This window comes from Schistocerca cancellata, chromosome 9 (genome assembly GCF_023864275.1).
Source record: "Schistocerca cancellata isolate TAMUIC-IGC-003103 chromosome 9, iqSchCanc2.1, whole genome shotgun sequence".
In the NCBI taxonomy this organism is placed as follows: domain Eukaryota; kingdom Metazoa; phylum Arthropoda; class Insecta; order Orthoptera; family Acrididae; genus Schistocerca; species Schistocerca cancellata.
Window position 1 is genome coordinate 442,691,328 of NC_064634.1, and position 19,996 is coordinate 442,711,323.

The following is a 19,996-nucleotide window of genomic DNA, read 5'->3' on the forward strand; positions in this document are numbered from 1 at the left end:
CACTGGGTTTCGAGAACTGGCAGGGATTGTAATATCTGTGGTGGTAGGTTTTCTATAAATCTTGAAAGTAGGAGTACGATTTATGATGTCTGTGGCTGGATATAAATTATTTATGCAGTTACTCCCAAACTCCATTGTGAATTTTATCTTATTGTGTTTCGTATTTACCTCTGATACACCGTCAGGAACGATTTACATTAAAGTCCATGTTAGATTCCTCAGGATTTGCATGTCTGCTGTGTGTGCGTGCAGCGGAGCAGCGTTCGGCGCCCCGCCTGGGACAGTCGACGTCAGACGCAGTGGCGCTATCGCTGCAGCCGCCACCTGCGCCGGCCGCGCCGCCTGCAGCCCAGAGGCCGCCAGACGCAGAAACTGTCTCCGCTGAGTCTGCCGACGCCAAGGAAGCCGAGCCAAAGTGATGGACCTCGTAAGTCACCAGCAGCTCTCCTCTGCAGGGCGGCTTGTCTCCGTCAGCCAGTAGTTCAAGATCTGCGTTAGCTGAAAACTCAATGACTCTCAAATGGAGAGAAAAACTTTCATTCTACTAAATGGGTGATCAGCCATAAAATACAATGAGCAGGGGGTTGTCTATAACTTGTACAGAAAAAACGGTTACAGATGTCGAAGGACATAAAAGGTTGCTTGGCGCTTGTAGCCAAGGAGAACTAAATAGAAGCATGTGTTTTTGCCGAAGAATCTGTAATTCTGTCAAGACGGGATAATAGTTGGAAGCTGAGATACACGGAATGGGTAGTTTCTCGAAAAGAGCGAAAAGAGGTTATAAGAAAAACACAAAAAAGTAAAATGAGGGAAAATGAAGGCAGTGAAATTATATATATATATATATATATATATATATATATATATATATATATATATATATATAGTGTCCTGCCAATAAAACACAGTCTTTGATTAGCCTTCGTCACAACATTTTCTATGTGTTCCTTCCAATTTAAGTAGTTCGTCAGTTTAATCCCTAAGTATTTACTTGATTTTACGGGCTTTAGATTGGACTGATTATCGTGTAACCGAAGTTGCACAGATCCCTTTTCATGTGGATGACCTCAGAGTTTTCGTTATTTAGGGTCAGTTTTCAGTTTTGAGCATGCGGCCCGCCACGAATTCCTCTCCTGTGCCAACCTTCTCATCTCACAGTGGCATTTGCAACATACGATCTCAATTATTTGCTGGATGCTTTCCAATCTACGTATTTTCTCTCTACAGCTCCCTACATCTATACCTACATTTACATGGATACTCTGCAAATCACATTTAAGTGCCTGGCAGAAGATTCATCGAACCACCTTCACAATAATTCTCTGTTATTCCAATCTCGTACAGCGCGGAGACGATGAACACCTTTCCGTGCGAACTTTGTTTTCTTTTCTTTTATTATGATGATCGTTTCTCCCTACGTAGGTCGGCGTCAACAAAATATCTTCCCATTCGGAGGAGAGGATTGGTGATTGAAATTTCGTGAGAAGATTCTGCCCTTGTTTTAATGATGTTCATTCCTAATCCTGTATCATTTCAGTGACACTCTCTCCCCTATTTCACGATTATACAAAAAGTACTGCCCTCCTTTGAATTTTCTCGACGTACTCCGTCAATCCTATCTAGTAAGGATCCCAAAACGCGCAGCAGTATTCAAAAAGAGGGCGGAAAAGTTTAGTGTAGGCAGTCTCTCCTGTAGATCTGTTACTTTTTCTAAGTGTCCTGCCAATAAAACACAGTCTTTGATTAGCCTTTGCCATAACATTTCTATGTGTTGCTTCCAATTTAAGTTGTTCGTAATTTTAATCCCTGGGTATTTAGTTGAATTTATCGGTCTTAGATTTGACTGATTTATAGTGTAACCGAAGTTGCACAGATTCCTTTTAGCACTCATGTGGATGGCCTCACAGTTTTCGTTATTTAGGGTCAGTTGTCAAATTTTGCAGCAATCTTTTCCAATGTAATCTATTCCATAATGTCTTAACATATGTCCTATCGCTGTCTATTTTTCGTATTATCCTTTCCTCGCCGATTCTCCGGAGAATCCCCTCATTCTTTACCGTATCAGTCCACCTAATTTTCAAAATTCTCCTATAGCACCAAATCTCAAATGCTTCGGTTCTCTTCTGTTCCAGTTTCCCCACAGTTCATGCTTCACGAACACATAATGCTGTGCTCCAAATGTACATTTTCAGAAATTTCTTCCTCAAACTGAGGCCTGTCTTTGACACTAGTAGACTTCTCTTGGTCAGGAAGTTCCTTTTTTGCCTGTGCTAGTCTGCTTTTTATGCCCTCTCTGCACCGTCCATCATGGATTATTGCGCTGTCTGTGTAGCAGAATTCAGCATCTTCGTCTACTCCATGATCCCTAATTCTACTCCATGATCCCTAATTCTGATGTTAAGATTCTCATAGTTCTCATTTGTGGTATCTCTGATTACTTACGTCTTTCTTCACTATACTCAACCTATACTCTGCACTCCTTAGACTGTTCATTCTACTTAACACATCCAGTAATTCTTCTCCATTTTCAACGAGAATAGCAATGTTGTCAGCGAATATTGTCATAGATAGCCGTTAACCTTTAATTTAAATCCCACTCATGAATATTTCTTCTTTCTGTCATTGCTTCCTCGCTGAAGACATGTACTACATACGTAATTGCATTCATGAAAAAAGAAATTTGTGAGGGCATGCCGGGATAGGTTGACAAGAAACATCTCAATGCATCGAGGAATAATTAATTTGGTAATGGAGGAAACTATTTTTGGACGGGTGGGGAGAGGGGTGAGGGGAGGGGAGTTAAAACGTACATACGGAGACCAAGGTTTGACTGCTATGAAGTGTATGTGAGTTGCAGTAGTTATGCAAAGATGAAGAAGCGTGCACAGTATAGACTAGCGGGAGTGGGAGGGGGGGGGGGAGCCCTGTGTCAAACCATTCTTCGCTTCGGGGTGAAGACCACAATAACAATAATCATAAATTTAGTTTTCTTCAATTGCAACAAACTTTTGTAAAATGTTTTCATTAAATGTGCTTCTAAACTATACAAGCTCTTTTTTTCGATTTTTCGCTTTGGTGGGTTCGGGTGTAGATTCAGTCACGGTAACCTCCACCTCTCCCTGTCTTAGAAAGCGACTAAAACAGTGGTCCCCTTTAATGTCGCCAGTAGCCTCCTCCGAGCGTGAACCAGAGGACTGAGATCAGGCCATGCTTTTCTCCTTGGGATGAGGAATCTTCCATAAAGATAGATGAATCAAAGCAACTTTGTGAGTGGCATAGAATGGAGGAAGCATGAGGAATCAGTTCTGTTGCAGATATTAAGGACATCCCAAGTACAAGAGGCGTTCAATAAGTAATGGAACACATTTTTCTTCTGAAAGCAGGTTAGTTTTATTCAGGATAACAATACACCCTATTATTGTCCGATCTTTTGGCTACAAAACACTATTTTTCAAAATAATCTGCGTTCAGTGTGATGAACTTACACCACCTTACTGTGGAGCCCGTATGCTCGCATGGTGCCACTTTTTTTAGGTGGCAGAATAAATGAATGTCAATTTCGCACCTTACATAAGAGTTTTATACATCCTAACGGGAAGGTGAATATGACTCCTAACTTACATCGGTGGTACTGACCAGATTTGCCTATAAGTATGTAATGCAAAAGGGATGACACTCAATCGACGGTATTAACGCAGCGCAGCTATATAGTGCATGTGAATGAGCAGAAGCTGAACAAAGCAGCGAGAGGAAACGTTTTGTGTGGAAGCAGAAGCAGAGGCTGCAGCACAGGAGACACCATGAAAACCTCTTAGGGGGCATCCCACAGTGGGAGTCAGCGACCGGACAGGTGACGCATACTGGAGAGCAAGTAACGGGCCATCAGAAGTAGGACAGAAAGAAGCTTTAGAAAACTGCGTTTCGGAATTCCAAATGAACGAAACCAGTGACGCAGCTGATCACGTGAACAGTAAGTGGTACACATGTGATGTACGCATGTAAGTTTTAGGCATCTGGAGCGGGCAGAAAACGTCCGATTGGCGGAACAAAGTTTAGTGGTACGGCCCTTGCGATTGGCAGAGAGAGTTTCCACAAAGTAAGAGGAATGCTCCTATTGGTCGAAACAAGCTGTGAGAAGAAGAACGAAAGAACTAAGGTGGGGAGACAGCTCACCTATGGAAAAGAGCGTAATTATCGGGGACTCTTCTCTGAAATGGCGTCAAGCACAAAACGGAGTGCATAACGCTCTGTATGATGCAGAGGAGAAATTAGTGTGAACACTGCATTCACTGCAGCTGACATTGAGCTAGATATTAGCTGTAGCATCATTGAGCTCCATCTGTGGAGAAACGAACCCAGTTAGTTAATTGTTATTGTGAGGACTGAGAGGGCATTTTAATATGCACGCTGCTCCAGTCATGTGTGTGCTTTTCGCCATTTTCCAAGACTAGGGATGAGTACATGTTTTCTCACATAACGAGAAACATAGGGAGAGTTTCTGCTGGAAAAATCAGCAAAGGCCTAATTAGTTTTTATAGGAATTTCAGATGATGAGAGCAGTCACGCGGGCAACAGCTCATCGCAGCTGAGGTAGGCTTAAACTTGTTGGTTTACCAACCTGCGTCCACTGTAAACTCATGCGACCTTGGGTTATCTTTTGCTCAAGTTGTCACAAAACTAACCATCCTCCGTAGATTTGATTGTCATCCTAAATAGTACCGAACTTTGAACCGGAGTCGGATGATTTATGGTAGTACTGGCCAAGATCATGACATAGTCGTAAGAATAATTTTTTAAAGAAACTTCTAGTTAAAATTTGCCATTGTTGTGTTTAGGGTTATTTCACTGGCTGAGGACGAGGTGCGTTCGTTTGACAACTGTCGTAACATTGCCACATTGTAAACAGTGTAAATGCGGGATTTCTGTGATAAGATTGCAACATTAAACCAAAAATATTTACAGTTTACACAGTTGTTGTTCTGTCCTCAAAACCTTACACACTTTATTGGTCGACGTTGGAGCGAACGTCTAGTTGCATCCACAACCTTCCCATCAGCCACATCGGACATGTTTGCGCGACGTTGTTGTGATGATGAGGGACGCCTCGCCCAACTACTCGTCATACTTTCGTAGACATGTGACCACAGGATCCAGTACGTTCCATGTAAACACGGCCCACACCATTATGGAGACGCCACCAGCTTGCACAGTGCCTTGTTGACAACTTGGGTCCATAGCTTCATGGAGTCTGCGCCTCACTCGACCCTACTATCAGCTGTTATGACCTTAAATAGCGACTCATCTCACTTATCCACACTTCGGTTTTCTGCAAACATAGCCCACTAATATTTACGATGCTCTGGTTTTTCACCAAAAGAAACACAGAGACAGCTTTCTACATGGAACGCACCTGCTTTACAGGCGTTATTTTCAGGACTACGTATGGCGCCGCCACCTATCGGAACTTCATGAAACTACAGGGGCCGTAGCGGAAATATTGTACGAGGTTCCACAGCAAATTCTGGATTTTTTAAACAGAAATTGGTCTAGAAAAAAGTTGAATTACTTATAGAATGCCCCTCGTATAATGCAACATTGAAAGTTGAAGTTAAGAAGGAATTAACTACTGATAGATCTCGGAAGCCAAGATCTGTCAAGAGAGCTGAGAGGTCTTCTCAGGTCATCATCAAGTGAAATGCCCCTCAGATCGATGATAATCGGAGCATGGAATATATGAACGCTACTGGATGAAGTGAAAGACGAGGGAGAACGATATGTTATGTCTCAATATTGAAGGAAAACGAATATTTCAACAGTAATGAGTTTAGAATAATTTACAGTGGCGGTGAGAAAAGACGAAATCATGGAGCGGCAATTGCAATGAGAGAAAAATGGTGACATATTGCTTTTAATACTTAACACATCAGCGATTGGTTAATGATGGTAAAAACAAATAGTATACCTGCGCGCTTGGTAATAATTCAGACGAATTTCCCAAAAAAAAGTGGAAACTATGTATGAAAGTACTGGAGAGCTATTAAAAGAAAATGTTGCAGTAATGGGTGAATTTAACGCAGTAGTAGAATCCCATACACACAATAAGGCAGTAGGAAATTTTGGCTTGGAAGAAATAAATGAAAGAAGCGAAATTTAGTAGATATCTGTAATCATAGGTGTATAGTTATTACAAACACGGTATTCAAAGTTCCTCTTTGAGGGTACACATGAGAGGGACCATGGAAAAGACGATTTCATTTACATTATGTACTAATGAAGCAAAGGCACCCGAATCAGATCAAGCCAGGGCTCATGTGCAGGCATAGACAGTATCCACACACTCCCATTATCCAAGAGCAATATAAGGTTTAAAAGAACCGAGAGGTCTCTCAAAAGGAAATGGAAAGTAGGAGAATTGAAAGAAGAAGCAATAAAATGTTCAAATGTGTGTGAATTTACAAGAGATCAAACTATTGAGGTCACCGGTCCATAGACTTCCACGTTACTTAAACTAACTTATACTAAGAACAACACACACACACACACACACACACACACACACACCCATGCTCGAGGGAGGACTCGAAACTCGGCGGGAGGGCTGCGCAGTCTGTGACATGGCGCCTCTAACTGCGAGGCCACTCTGCGCGGCAAGAAGCATTAAAGATGGCTTTTGTAGAAGGAACCAATAAATAGCTAATGGAACTGACAAAATAATATAAAGATGGAATTGAATGTAGCAACAAATGAGGTTTTGGCAAAAAGGAAACTGAAACCGAGAAATCCTTAGATGACAGAAGACATACAAAGCTTGATTCATGAAAGGAATAAACTCAAAATGCTAACGAGATAGAAGAAGATCAGAAAAAGGGAAAACAGGATGACGTTTATTAGAAAATAGAACTGTTCAAACCTGGAACTAAAGTAACAACACGAAAGATTAATTATTCAGAGTAATGACTGACTGCTACGAAAGACCAATCATGACAGAAGAGTTCATATAATGCAAAATGATTAGCATATCTAAAATAGGAAAGGCCATTGAAAGAACCAATAACTATAGAATACTCTCAACGTTATCACATACTTCCAGAATATTAATACAGTTAAGAGCAAGATAAAAGGAAAAGTAGATATGTGTATTGCAGAAGACGAATTTAGATTAAGAGAAGGCGGAGAAAAAGAGAAACAATTGTGACCTTGTGCGTGCTGTTGGAGAGAAGGACGGATGTGAACATAAGAACTTATCTCACCCTCACTGGCTGTCTGAATTGGAAGCTACTGTTCAGAATTATGAGAAGAAATGAGACTTGACTGGAAGGACAGAAGAATGATTAATGAACTGTATCAGAACCAAAGCACAAAGTGGAAGAGGTGAAGCTTAGAAAAGGAGTTACACAAGGATGTCCCCTACCCCCATTTTTATTTAATATGTTCATTGAGGAAGCTAATCAGATCACGAATGAGAAGGCAAAAGGAAAAAAAGCCAATGGTGAAAGGAAATATTATATTATATTTGATGATGACATCCTGATAGTTACAAATTCCGAAAAAGAAATGAATAGAATGTTGGAAGTCAGACACTCTCAGACTACGGAAATTAAAAGTGAACATACGGAAACAAACGTAGCGGCAGCTAGGAAAAAATATGAGAGAAACTAAAACCAATGTAAAAATAGTTGATGACAGAATTGGTCTGGTGAAAGAGTTTTGTTATTTCGTTAGATTAGTCACAGAGGACAATTGATGCTTAATGGAAGTGAAGAGGAGGATCGCATTGACAAAACAGACATTTATTACGAAGAAAAATATTTGAACCAGACAATTTATGAATAATGATGTGAGAAAATCTCCTGCAAAATCATTTGCATGAAGTAGTCCCATGCAAGTGAAGGTTGGACTATCGCTAAATTGGAAAAAAATCGACTTGCAGTTGCTGACGTGTGGATGTAGCGGAAAATGACAAGAACGAGCAGGACGGAAAGAAAACAAACCTGGGAGTCTAGAGGGAAGTCAGCGAAAAGAGAGTATTAATAAAGGATATGAAAAGTAGAAAAATAAAGTTAATTGGACATGTCATCAGACACAACACCTCTGTTATTAATACTCTTGAACAGAAAGTGCTAGAAAAGAAAATGAAGTATATGGATGGTGTCGAGAAGAAGATAGGATGTGACAATAAGATGAAACTGTAACCGATTACTAATGACAGGAGAGTTTAGGTGCAGCGACGCGACATCGGCCTTTAGAAGATGTATGTATCGTACGTGAGTGAGAAGATTAACTCATATCAGCGTATTAAAACTGAAGGGTAGGAAATGGTGATCTATAATGAATGGCCAAAGTTAATAGAAAAACTGCTGCTGACTGTAGGTCTGACGAGACTAAACATTCAAAGGTTGTCAGTCTCCTATTCACCCTCCTGCCCCACCCTGTGTTCTCGCTGTAATTGAGGACGTGTGTTCACGTGAATAGGAGGCAAATTTCTTTTAAATTCTTTGTGAAAGAGCCACGATAGTTAACAGTGATTATTCTTTCATTTTGACAGATAGCGGACAAATAATGCATCAGCAAAGCTTGTCCGGAACGGTTTGCGTTTTCTGAAACATTTTTACAATGATAAATCGACTGATGTGTCTATTACTTGTTCTTAGATTATAAGTGTTGTATTTATACGTCTTAAAAGAAACCAAAGAACAAAAATTCACACTTGACATGGGGACTGAAACTTGTGACGACTTCTGCTGAAAAAGGCATACACGATATAAAACCGGTAAGCTCCTGATGCTTCAGCAATCAAGTAGACTTCTGCCAACGTGGTGTCTCAACTGCACATTCATGTGGTCTGGAGATTGTTGTCTGGAAGACCAGCTAATCCGTGAGAGCCACTGCTCCTCTAGGGTATTTTTCTAAAGCTGTCTCTCCACCACACATCATTTGCGGTTCAATGAATATAGACATAAATAGAGCCAAAAGAATTTGAGAAGAGTTGGAGCCAATGACAGTTCTATTTTACCTATCACATTCTTATGCACAGATGTGTCCATCCCTTGATTTGCAACGTTTGTTTCTTGTCAATTATTCTCGTAATATGTTTATTTTCCATTCTTCTATTATCTGGACTTTATTTTAACCTAGAGAGTTTCAAGTGTTTGTAATTGTTTTTGAGCTTGGGTCTCAAACTGTTTCACTGCTCTAGGAAACCTGATCTTAGTTTTCTGTGGTATTTTTTTCTAATAAAAACTGTGACACTGTAGAGGTAGCAGCCCCTCCTGCTATATCTGGCGAGAGTTATTCTTTTAGGATTGCTCTAATAAAAGAAGGTAGAAAGATTAGGGTTTAAGGTCCCATCTTTAGAAACGGGTCTTTAGTTCGGATTGTTTCAAGGCTGGAGACGGTAAATGGGCCACCCCCTTTCAAAAGAACCGTACCAGCGTTTTCCTGAAACGAGTTTCGGAAATCAAGGAAAACAAATCTGGATGGCCAGAAGCGGTTTTGAACCGTCGTCCTCCTGAAAGCGAGTTCATTGTGCTAACCACGGCCGCAGCTCGTTTTGGAAGATTGCTCGAGAAGAGGAAGTATTATTATTCATGTATTAAAGTTTTTCCAAAAGAACTGCAATTACAATAGACTATAGGTTTTCTGAACTGTCAGCCTCTGCTGGCGAAACGCAGAAATTCTGTTTCGAATATACCATGCTAGATAAGAATACATAATGCAGCACAAGAATACACCATGGAGCACAAGAGGAGCAGAAGTATCCCACGTGAAGTTGTTCCCTCTGTCACAACAGAATTAGTAGGCTGTTGTTATGTGAGGTTAGATATGGTATCCGTCGACTTTTCTTTTTTCGTTTATCTATTTATCATTCCTGGATATCTCCGAATTTTGACTCCTTTTATCTTCAGTTAGTCCTCTACCTATTCGAGTCGGAAAAGTCCATTGAGAAATTAAAAAAAAAGTCCTGAAATAATTAGTCATTAATTTGATACTATCTAGTGAGCAACAGTTCTGTTATTTTGAAGTCGTTCCCAATGAAAATATTCTTTGTTTTCTTCGTGGGTATTTCATAATAATGTGTTTTGAATATTTAGTCATTTACAGATCACCTTCTTTTCAATGTAGTGCCGATTCTGTCTCAGACATAATTTCCATAAAAGTGCCAGTTAAGTGTTATCCATTAAATTACAGAAATATTGTACCAATTTTGGATTCCTCCTACAATTCTGTTCAGTTTTACATTTCGTGCTTTACACACATTTTCGGTTGTACCAGGGCTGTTTTCTTTTCAGTGTCCGATCGGATCCGTAATGGAAACCACGGTGAAAATGAAAAATGTTTTAATGTAAAGAAATCTTCAAATATGAAGTTTTATTGTCTCGGCCGAGTGTAGTTACACTGGATTACTAGTTTCGGCAGGCCTAAGCTGGAGTCTTCAGATCTTCAGGTTACAGCTTATGAAATCATGCTATACAATGAAAATCTGAGGATGTCGGCTTAACGCAGCCGAAACTAGTGAGCGAGTGTAGCTAAATGCTGTCAAGGCAAGAACAAACTTTATATCTGAAGCCTTCTTTCCATTGAATTCATGATCGCTCTCCAGCAGACAATGCCAGGCGTTTATAGAAATATTTTATTTGCAGCATTTAGTTACATCTTCCACCTACTTCTCTATACAGTCGCTGCTCCGACTTAGACATCAGTCGTATCGCAGTACCAAATTTCTAACATCCTCATCATAGATGGTAGCCACCTGTGTTCTCCGCCAATTCACTACGCTGGTCTGCAGTTCGATTTTTATGCAACAATACTGTTCTCACAGCAAGCAGTTAAAGTGAGCAAAGAGCCAAGTCCGCGCTGTGTGGTGAGTGATCAGACATTTTCCACTAAAAGCGCTGCAGGATCATCTTTGTTGCAGCTGCAGTATGCAGGAGAGCATTCTCATGGAGGAGGACAATGCCTGATGAGAACATTCCTCTTCGCTTGTTCCGAATTGCCCTTCGTAGGCGATATTCTCTAATCGCCTGATCCACTCGCTGAGCGAGACCATCGGTTGACACTCGCTACCTTCCCTGACCGCCTGCATCACGAATGTCTGTACATCCTGTTTCAAAGTCACTGCCGCTTTGCTGAACTATGTTGTCGCGCAATGACGTCACGTTAAGTGGGCTGCATGAAACCAGGCGGAACTCCTCAGCGTGATGAAATCGAATGACAGCATACACGTCACACATGGCAAGAGACATTATTCTTCTACGCATCTTTACGTGCTCACACTGCCTCAGAACTGAAAAGTGCTACGAGATGTGATCGACAGACCTACTAGAGATACTCCACAACACATATGCGGAAAGCTGCGTCGAATTTTCAGTGTGGTTTTAATTTCGCAACTGATCGGACCTAGAAAAAAAAAAGTAGTCCCCCCATTTTGTAATACCAGTGATAGCACAAAAGCTACAATGCAGAAGATGCTTCCTAACTTTTTTCTTTATGAGTTTGATGTGGGCCGCCACGAATTTCTCTTCTGTGCCGACCTCATCATCTCAGATTAGCTCTTGCAGCTTACGTCCTCAATTATCTGCTGGATGTATTCCAACCTCTGGTTATCTCTACTGTTTTTACGCGCTACAGCTCCGTCTAATAGCATGGGCGTTATTTTATGACGTCTTAACAGGTCTTACCGTCGTGCAATCCTATCGCTTCTTCTTATCTATGTTTTTCGTATATTACTTTCCCCGCCGATTCTCAGGAGAACCCCCTCATTCCTTAGTTTATAAGTCCACCTAATTTTCAAAATTATCCTAAGGCACACAATTCGAGTGCTTCGATTCTCTTCTGTTCCAGTTTTCCACACAGTCCATCTTTCATTACCATACAATTCTGTGCTCCAAACATAGGTTCTCAGAAATTTCTTCCTCAAATTAAGGCCTAATTTTGATATTAGCAGACTTCTCTCGATCAGGAAGGCACTTTTCTCCGGTGCTAGTCTGCTTTTTATGTCCTCCTTGCTCCGTCCGTCATGGGTTTTTTACGGCCTAGATAGCAGAAGTCCTTAGGTTTATCTGGTTCGTGATCCTCAATTGTAATGTTAAGTTTCTCGCTGTTCTCATTTCTGCTGATTCTCGCTATTTTCGTCTTTCTCCGATTTACTCTCAGTCTCTATTCTGTACTTATTAGACCGTCCATTCATTCAACAGATCATGTAATTCTTCTTCAATTATACTGACGATACAGATGTCATCGTGGAATCTTATCATCGAAATCCTTTCAACCTGAATATTAATTCCACTCTTGAACCTTTCGTTTATTTTATCATTGTTTCTTTGATGTATAGGCGGAACAATAGCTGTGAAAGGCTACATCCCAGTCTTACATTGTTTTCAATCCGAGCACTTCGTTCTTGGTCTTCCACTCGTATTATTCAATATTGGCTCTTGTACATGTTGTATATTACCCGTTTCTCTCTACAGATTATCCACATTTTCCTCAGAATTTCCATCTTGCATCATTTGACCTAGTTGAACGCTTCCTCCAGGTCGACAAATCTTATGAACGTGTCTCGATTTTTCTTCAGTCATGCTTCCATTATCAACAGCAACGTCACAACTGCCTCTCTGGTGCGTTTACTTTCCCTAAAGCCAGACTAATCGTTATCTAACATTTCCTTAATTTTGTTTTTCATTATTTTGTATATTATTCTTGTCGGAAACTTGTATACATTATCTGTAAGGCTGATCGTGCGATAATTCTCGCACTTTTCGGAATTGAGCGGATGATGTTTTACCGAAAGCCAGATATTATATCACCGAAAAAAATGGTTCAAATGGCTCTGAGCACTATGGAACTTAACTTCTATGGTCATCAGTCCCCTAGAACTTAGAACTGCTTAAACCTAACTAACCTAAGGACATCACACACATCTATGCCCGAGGCAGGATTCGAACCTGCGACCGTAGCAGTCTCGCGGTTCCAGACTGTAGCGCCTAGAACCGCTCGGCCACTCCGGCCGGCTATATCACCGAACTCCAAATTCTACACACCCAATTGGATAGTCGTTTTGTTACCACTTCCCCAACGATATTGAATGTTTCTATTCCTTCTGCCTTATTTGATTTTACGCCTTCCAAATCCTTCTTAAATTCCGATTCTAATGTTGGTTCCCCTATCTATTCTACATTGACTCCTGTTTTTCTTCTGTCACACATTCAGATAAGTCGCCGCCCTCATCTGACTTCAGTGTGCTCTTTTCCATCTATCTGCTCTCTGCTCTGCATTTAACAGTATAATTCCCCTTGCACTCTCAGTGCTACCACCCTTGCTTTTACTTTGGCCAAAGGTTGTTTTGAGTTTTCTATATGCTGAGTCATTCCTTCCGACAATCATTTCTTTTTCGATTTCTTCACACTTCTCATGCAGCCATTTCGCGCTATCTTCCCTACACTTCCTATTTATTTCATTTTTGAGTGACTTTCCCGAAGAGTTTTGTACATTCTTCTTTCATCGATCGACTGAAACATTTCTTCTGTTGCCTAAGGTTTCTTCGTAGTTACCTTCTTTATGCCTGTGTTTTTCTTTCCGGCTACTGATGTGCGAAGTATATAAATATGCTAATGCTGATGTAGATCATGAAAACAATATACTTAACGGGTCGCGTACTAATTATTTGCTTAATAGTAACAGTAGGAATCTGAAGATTTTGTTTATAATAGTGTGTTATCCAAGTAAGTGAAAATGTAATTTTTGTTCTCAGGAACTCTGCAGGAGATTCGTTGCACCTTTCCAGTTCAATATCTGCCCTCGGCTCAGTTTAACTTACCGGAGACAGCCAGGCGCCCTGCACCACCAGAGGATCCTCGCATTACCAACACCTGGCTGGTCATCGACGGCGCAACGGACAGAGTTGCAAAAAATGTGCTCTCGCTTTCACTGTACATATCGACTAATTTTTGTAAACGAAATTCATACACTTTGTAAATAAAGTGTCTAGGCATTAGTTTGTTTTATGACTGGAAATGAAGCTTCCACTTTTCCTGAAATTGTGCATAGAAACACTACATTGCAATAGAACCACAAAATCCATGTTTTTAGTACGATAGGTGATGGTAAAAAAAATAGCAATACAAGTAAAATTTTCAGTGCACACTTAGAGCAGAGACCTGACTATGTCTGCATTCAAGAAATCCTCCGCAGCGTCGTAGCCAGGGGCTGACCAGTTGGTCGTCTGCTTGAGGTGCAAGCCTGATGGGGGCAGAGGAGGGGGCGGGGGGGGGGGGGAGGCAAGCGCACTTTTCAGACCATATTATTGAGAAACTGTCCTCATACAGTAAACCTTTGTTTAGAGATTTAATAACTCGTATTTTATTGTACCCTTTGCTACATAATAGTAAGTAACAACTAATTTTAAGCTCAAACGGATTGTGGGATGTCTGTTGCACTGTTGTACCACTATGATATCTCTGGTGATCATAAGAGACTGAAGGCGCGCCATATTACCATACAAATTAATGAAAGGAAGTGATAATGTGTCGCTACGGAAACGTCTTACTCTTATTTATTTAATCGTATACAGTTGATATAAGGCAAATGATTTTATACAATATACATACAAGATTAAACCTTAAAATCCATGTTTTTCAACCAGTTAATTAAGCTGGGTGTGAGAGTCAACAAGTCATCGGGAATTCTAGAGTATGAATGATGTGGACAGCGTTGGACTAAATGTTCAATTGTCTGCTCCTCTTGATTACATTCACACATTGGTGAACTGATCCAGCCCCATTTGTACCTGAAGTACCTACAACAACCACGTCCAGTCCTTCACCTGTTGAGGCGGCACCAAAGGTTCCTCGGTAGCTCAATACCTTTTAGCTTCTTTATAGATCAAGGTGATGGGCACTTGTTGCCAATGTTTTTGTTGACCATTCATGCTTCCAGCTTTCATTTACATCAAAACCATCCGCGATGAGTTGTCCTGTAGTAACACTTGCTGGTCTTCTTGATCGCAATCCTTGCTGTGGCGGATGACAGAATTCCTGGTGCAGTGGTAGAGAGGGTGATGCAGAGATTTTCTTGCCTCCCTCAGTAGAGCTTGTTTCCGCCTTAAGTGAGGTGGTGGGATGTGACTCCGTACAGGTAACCAGTGGCAGTAATACAGCGCACTGTGTCGTTAGGTTTTGTGTCTGCCTCCTTCACATGTACACTTTCCAACCACACAGGTGCACAGTACTCGGCAGCACAGTACACAAGACTGATGCCAGTTAAACGCAGACAGTCAGCAGGGGTTCCTCAGTCCGTAGGTATAACCTGTATTACCCTACACGTGACCCCTGGGTGGTGCTAAAGGAGCAACAGTGTCATAGGTGATATACAATATGCACGGAAACATAACTAACGTCTTACTGAATGATAATTAATATAGACAGTCTCGGTACCACACGAAGTATATGACTTATTAATGATAGGAGTGATTATATAATCTGTAACATAACCTAGTAGTCACTACAACAATCAGATTTGTTATCGAAAAGCAAATCACATGAGTTATCTACTGATATAAACAACTGAACGTTTAAAACTTGGTGAACTCTAACCTTTGCACAGGTGGATAACCATGGAAAAAGCTACGATACGCGATTAATACATGAATATGACCAGTAACTGTAAGCATGGTTAGCAAAATTACGAGCAAACACAGAAAAGTAGGTGCGAACACCAGTAAGATCGTTGAAGTACGTAGTGAAAGCAGGTACCTGGCTCTGAAGCATTGAAACTGAATAACTGGTTCCTGAAGGGAGTGAACTAATACAACGTTTCTACAGAATCGGTGATGGCAGTACTGGCACATCTTACTGAACTCTTAGCGTAATATGAAAGATGACGGCAGTAGAAGCTGGAGACTCTTCAATTCAGGTTCCTCTCTGTACTCAGTGCTTAAAAGGAGACATCGTCCTACACGACAGCAAGACTCATATCATCAGTCACCCTTACTCTTCCACCATCTAGCAGTGAGTGTTCCCCTCAGATTCCTAATCAGAAGTGTACTCTATGATATCCTGGAAGCAGGTGTACTCTTATGCACTTTTTATGGACGATGTGATACTTTGCACATTCTGTCAGACCAGGAATCTCGCAGGCCAATGGTGGCAGACATTGCGACTTCTCTCCAGTAAAACGTAAGAAAAAAGGTTAAACAATCTCCTACACCCTCGGATTTTCCTTATATCTGATGAATAGTGCGCCGGGACTGGGACGAAGGCAGAAAATTTCCCCCACTCCATGATACAATAGGGAATTTGACTGTTTTCTGGAAATCTTCTTAAATGGTTAATTATGTCATTTTACGCTCAAAACATGCTTTTTTCCTTCTTGAATTTCAGTAGTTTTTTTATAAAAACCGAAATGAAATTCAAATAATTAGAAATCCCGCTAAGACGCTCCATTCGAGTCATGTGCCTGTGACGTCCCTGGGTAGCTCGCTGTTCCTTCTCTGATAATGCTAATTTACAGTCATGTCTTTTTTTGTAATTGACATTTCGGAAAATGTGTTACAGATGGTGTGCAGTACCACACTGTACAAGTAAGTCCATAAAAACTCCTGAAAAACTGTTTTAAACTGTTCCAGAGAATAAAATGCGTAAAATGTGGTTGCACTTCACCGACGTAATTGTCAACACGTGGACGTACAACTTCAGTAACTTAACTAAAAATGTGGTGCACTGTCAAGTTAACATGAACTTGCCTCCGAGATATGCTCTCCCACTGCTACAACGAAGGACGGCGTCATTCATCGAAATTACGTACCTAGTGAATATTGTCGTTTTATTCACCTACACCTAAATTGTTAGGTAGCTCAGTTGTTAGAACGGTACAGTGTCGAATTTTATAAGACGATGTCCATAGATTGCTGATTCGAATATTTTACCTCATTTGTAAAACGACTCGACATCCTCTCATATGGAAACCAAATCACAACTGCAAAACTTCACCACACCTATCAGAAACAATATTGTTGTGTTTTCCATGCTGCACCAACCGTCAACATTTTGTAGGTGAAGGTGAGTGACTGTTAATGACCGTCTGAGAAGTATGGGACAAAACAGCAGCCATTCCGTACTGACACACGTCCATCATGAGTGTTAGTAACAAGTCCAGTGTACATAGCTTCACACCCAGAGCCGCCTTGAGCCCACCCTTAAGACGGCAGACTGCCAAAGGCAAAAATTTGAGGCTCTTCTTCGGACCTGGTCTCGGGGGTATGCGGTTTGCGCCACTTGGAGAATAAACTTGGCGTAACTGTATTCTTTCTGGGAACGGCTGCAACTGTTTAAGGTTAGTAGCGTTAGGCATATTAGTGATCTTGTGAACGTATTCACGCGTGGTTGCGATACTCTTGTGACTGACAATTTGCCTTAGGTATTTGACACTTGAGGCGAAAAATCTGCACTTCCCCAGCTTACAGCATAAGCCATTTTCCTGGTGCCGTTTGAAAAGTGTTTCGAAGTTCTTGCAGTGTTCTGCACTTATTGATCCCGTAACAATGATATCGTCTGGACAATGAATGAATTGTTCTAAATACTTTACGGAAACGGAGGGTGTGCTAGCAGCTTCAAACGATAAGCGATTACAGCGTATAAGCTGAATAATGTATTTTTATCTTCGTACTGACTTGACAGGATCCTTATTGTTTAAACTTTTGCAGTTTGATCATCTTACATAAAGATGAAGTAAATCTGTTTCAGACGCTAACTCACAAATATCACAGCCCTTACGTTTGTGTCACCTACATCTACAGCTACATCTGCGTGATTACTCTGCTATTCACAATAAAGTTCCTGCCAGAGGGTTCAATGAACCACCTTCATGCTGTCTCTCTACCGTTCCACTCTTAAACGGTACGCGGGAAAAACAAGCACTTAAATTTTTCTGTGCGAGACCCGAGTTCGCCTATTTTATCGTGATGATCATTTCTCCCCATGTAGGTGGGTGCCAACAGAATGTTTTCGCAATCGGAGGAGAAAACTGGTGATTGAAATTTCGTGAGAAGATCCCGTCGCAACGAAAATCGCCTTTGTTTTAATTATTGCCTATCCAATTCACGCATCATGTCTGTGACACTATCTCCCCAATTTCTCGCGAATACAAAACGAGCGGCCCTTCTTTGTACTTTTTCGATGTCATCCGTCAGTCCCACCCGGTGCGGATCCCACACTTCACAGCAATACTCCAGAACAGGGCGGACAAGCGTGGTGTAAGCAGTAGACCTGTTGCACCTTCTAAGTGTTCTGCCAATGAATCGCAGTCTTTGGTTTGCCCCACCCACAATATTATCTATGTGATCGTTCCAATTTAGGTTATTCGTAATCCCTAAGTATTTAGTTGAATTTACGGTCTTCAGATTTGTGTGACTTATCACGTAAGTAAAGCAGTAAGTAAAGCAGTATCACGTAAGTAAAGCAGTAAAGGAAACAAAAGAAAAATTCGGAGTAGGTATTAAAATCCATGGAGAAGAAATAAAAACTTTGAGGTTCGCCGATGACATTGTAATTCTGTCAGAGACAGCAAAGGACTTGGAATAACAGTTGAATGGAATGGACAGTGTCTTGAAAGGAGGATATAAGATGAACATCAACAAAAGCAAAACAAGGATAATGGAATGTAGTCGAATTAAGTCGGGTGATGCTGAGGGAATTAGATTAGGAAATGAGACACTTAAAGTAGTAAAGGAGTTTTGCTATTTGGGGAGCAAAATAACTGATGATGGTCGAAGTAGAGAGGATATAAAATGTAGACTGGCAATGGCAAGGAAAGCATTTCTGAAGAAGAGAAATTTGTTAACATCGAGTATAGATTTAAGTGTGAGGAAGTCATTTCTGAAAGTATTTGTATGGAGTGTAGCCAGGTATGGAAGTGAAACATGGCCGGTAAATAGTTTGGACAAGAAGAGAATAGAAGCTTTCGAAATGTGGTGCTACAGAAGAATGCTGAAGATTAGATGGGTAGATCACATAACTAATGAGGAAGTATTGAATAGGATTGGGGAGAAGAGAAGTTTGTGGCACAACTGGACCAGAAGAAGGGATAGGTTGGTAGGACATGTTCTGAGGCATCAAGGGAGGGCAGCGTGGAGGGTAAAAATCGTAGGGGGAGACCAAGAGATGAATACACTAAGCAGATTCAGAAGGATGTAGGTTGCAGTAGGAGATGAAGAAGCTTGCACAGGATAGAGTAGCATGGAGAGCTGCATCAAACCAGTCTCAGGACTGAAGACCACAACAACAACATCACGTAATCGAAATTTAGCTGATTTCTTTTAGTCCAATGTGTGTGAAATCATATCGGACTTAACTGATAAGGTCATCAGTCCCTAAGCTTACACACTACTAAACCTAAATTATCCTAAGGACAAACACACACACCCATCCCCGAGGGAGGACTCGAACCTCCACCGGGACCAGCCGCACAGTCCATGACTGCAGCGCCTTAGACCGGATTTCTTTCAGTACTCATGTGAATAACTTCACACTTTTCTTTATTCAGGGTCAATTGTCACTTTTCGCACCCTACAGATATTTATCTAAATCAATTTGCAAGTCGTTTTGATCATCTGATGACTTTACAAGACAGTAAATGACAGCATCATCTGCAAACAATCTAAGACGGCTACTCAGATTGCTGCACGCTGTACACGCTTCATATATCTCTGTATAAACTCATCGTCACATACCTCGTTGTACTGTGGGCGTATAGTGCTATCTTCACTACTAGCAATGCTTTATAAAAAACTGAATTGTTTGTTCGCAAAGTAAATGCAATCTCCACTGTTGTCCATTTCTCAGACTAACGCTAACGTGAAGCTATATAGAATCCTCCCCACAACCCTGCTACAATCAACTCTTGCTAACGGTATTTTCGTATTTCGTGTGACACTTTTAAAAATATGTGACCCTTCCAGAATTCGAAGATATAACTTCTTTATCTGCAGTCGGATGAATTATCCGTT

General features: G+C 40.9%; 1 protein-coding gene across 1 annotated transcript in view; it reads left to right on the forward strand.

Moving 5' to 3' along the window:
* The window catches only part of LOC126100959 (uncharacterized), a 47,303-nt gene extending 33,347 nt beyond the window's left edge, over positions 1–13,956 (forward strand). The window contains exons 5-6 of the mRNA XM_049911621.1: positions 253–427; positions 13,748–13,956. Of these exons, the coding sequence (XP_049767578.1) occupies positions 253–419 (167 nt within the window). The 3' untranslated portion in view covers positions 420–427; positions 13,748–13,956. The remainder of the gene's footprint in view (positions 1–252; positions 428–13,747) is intronic.
* Positions 13,957–19,996: the final 6,040 nt, after the last annotated feature.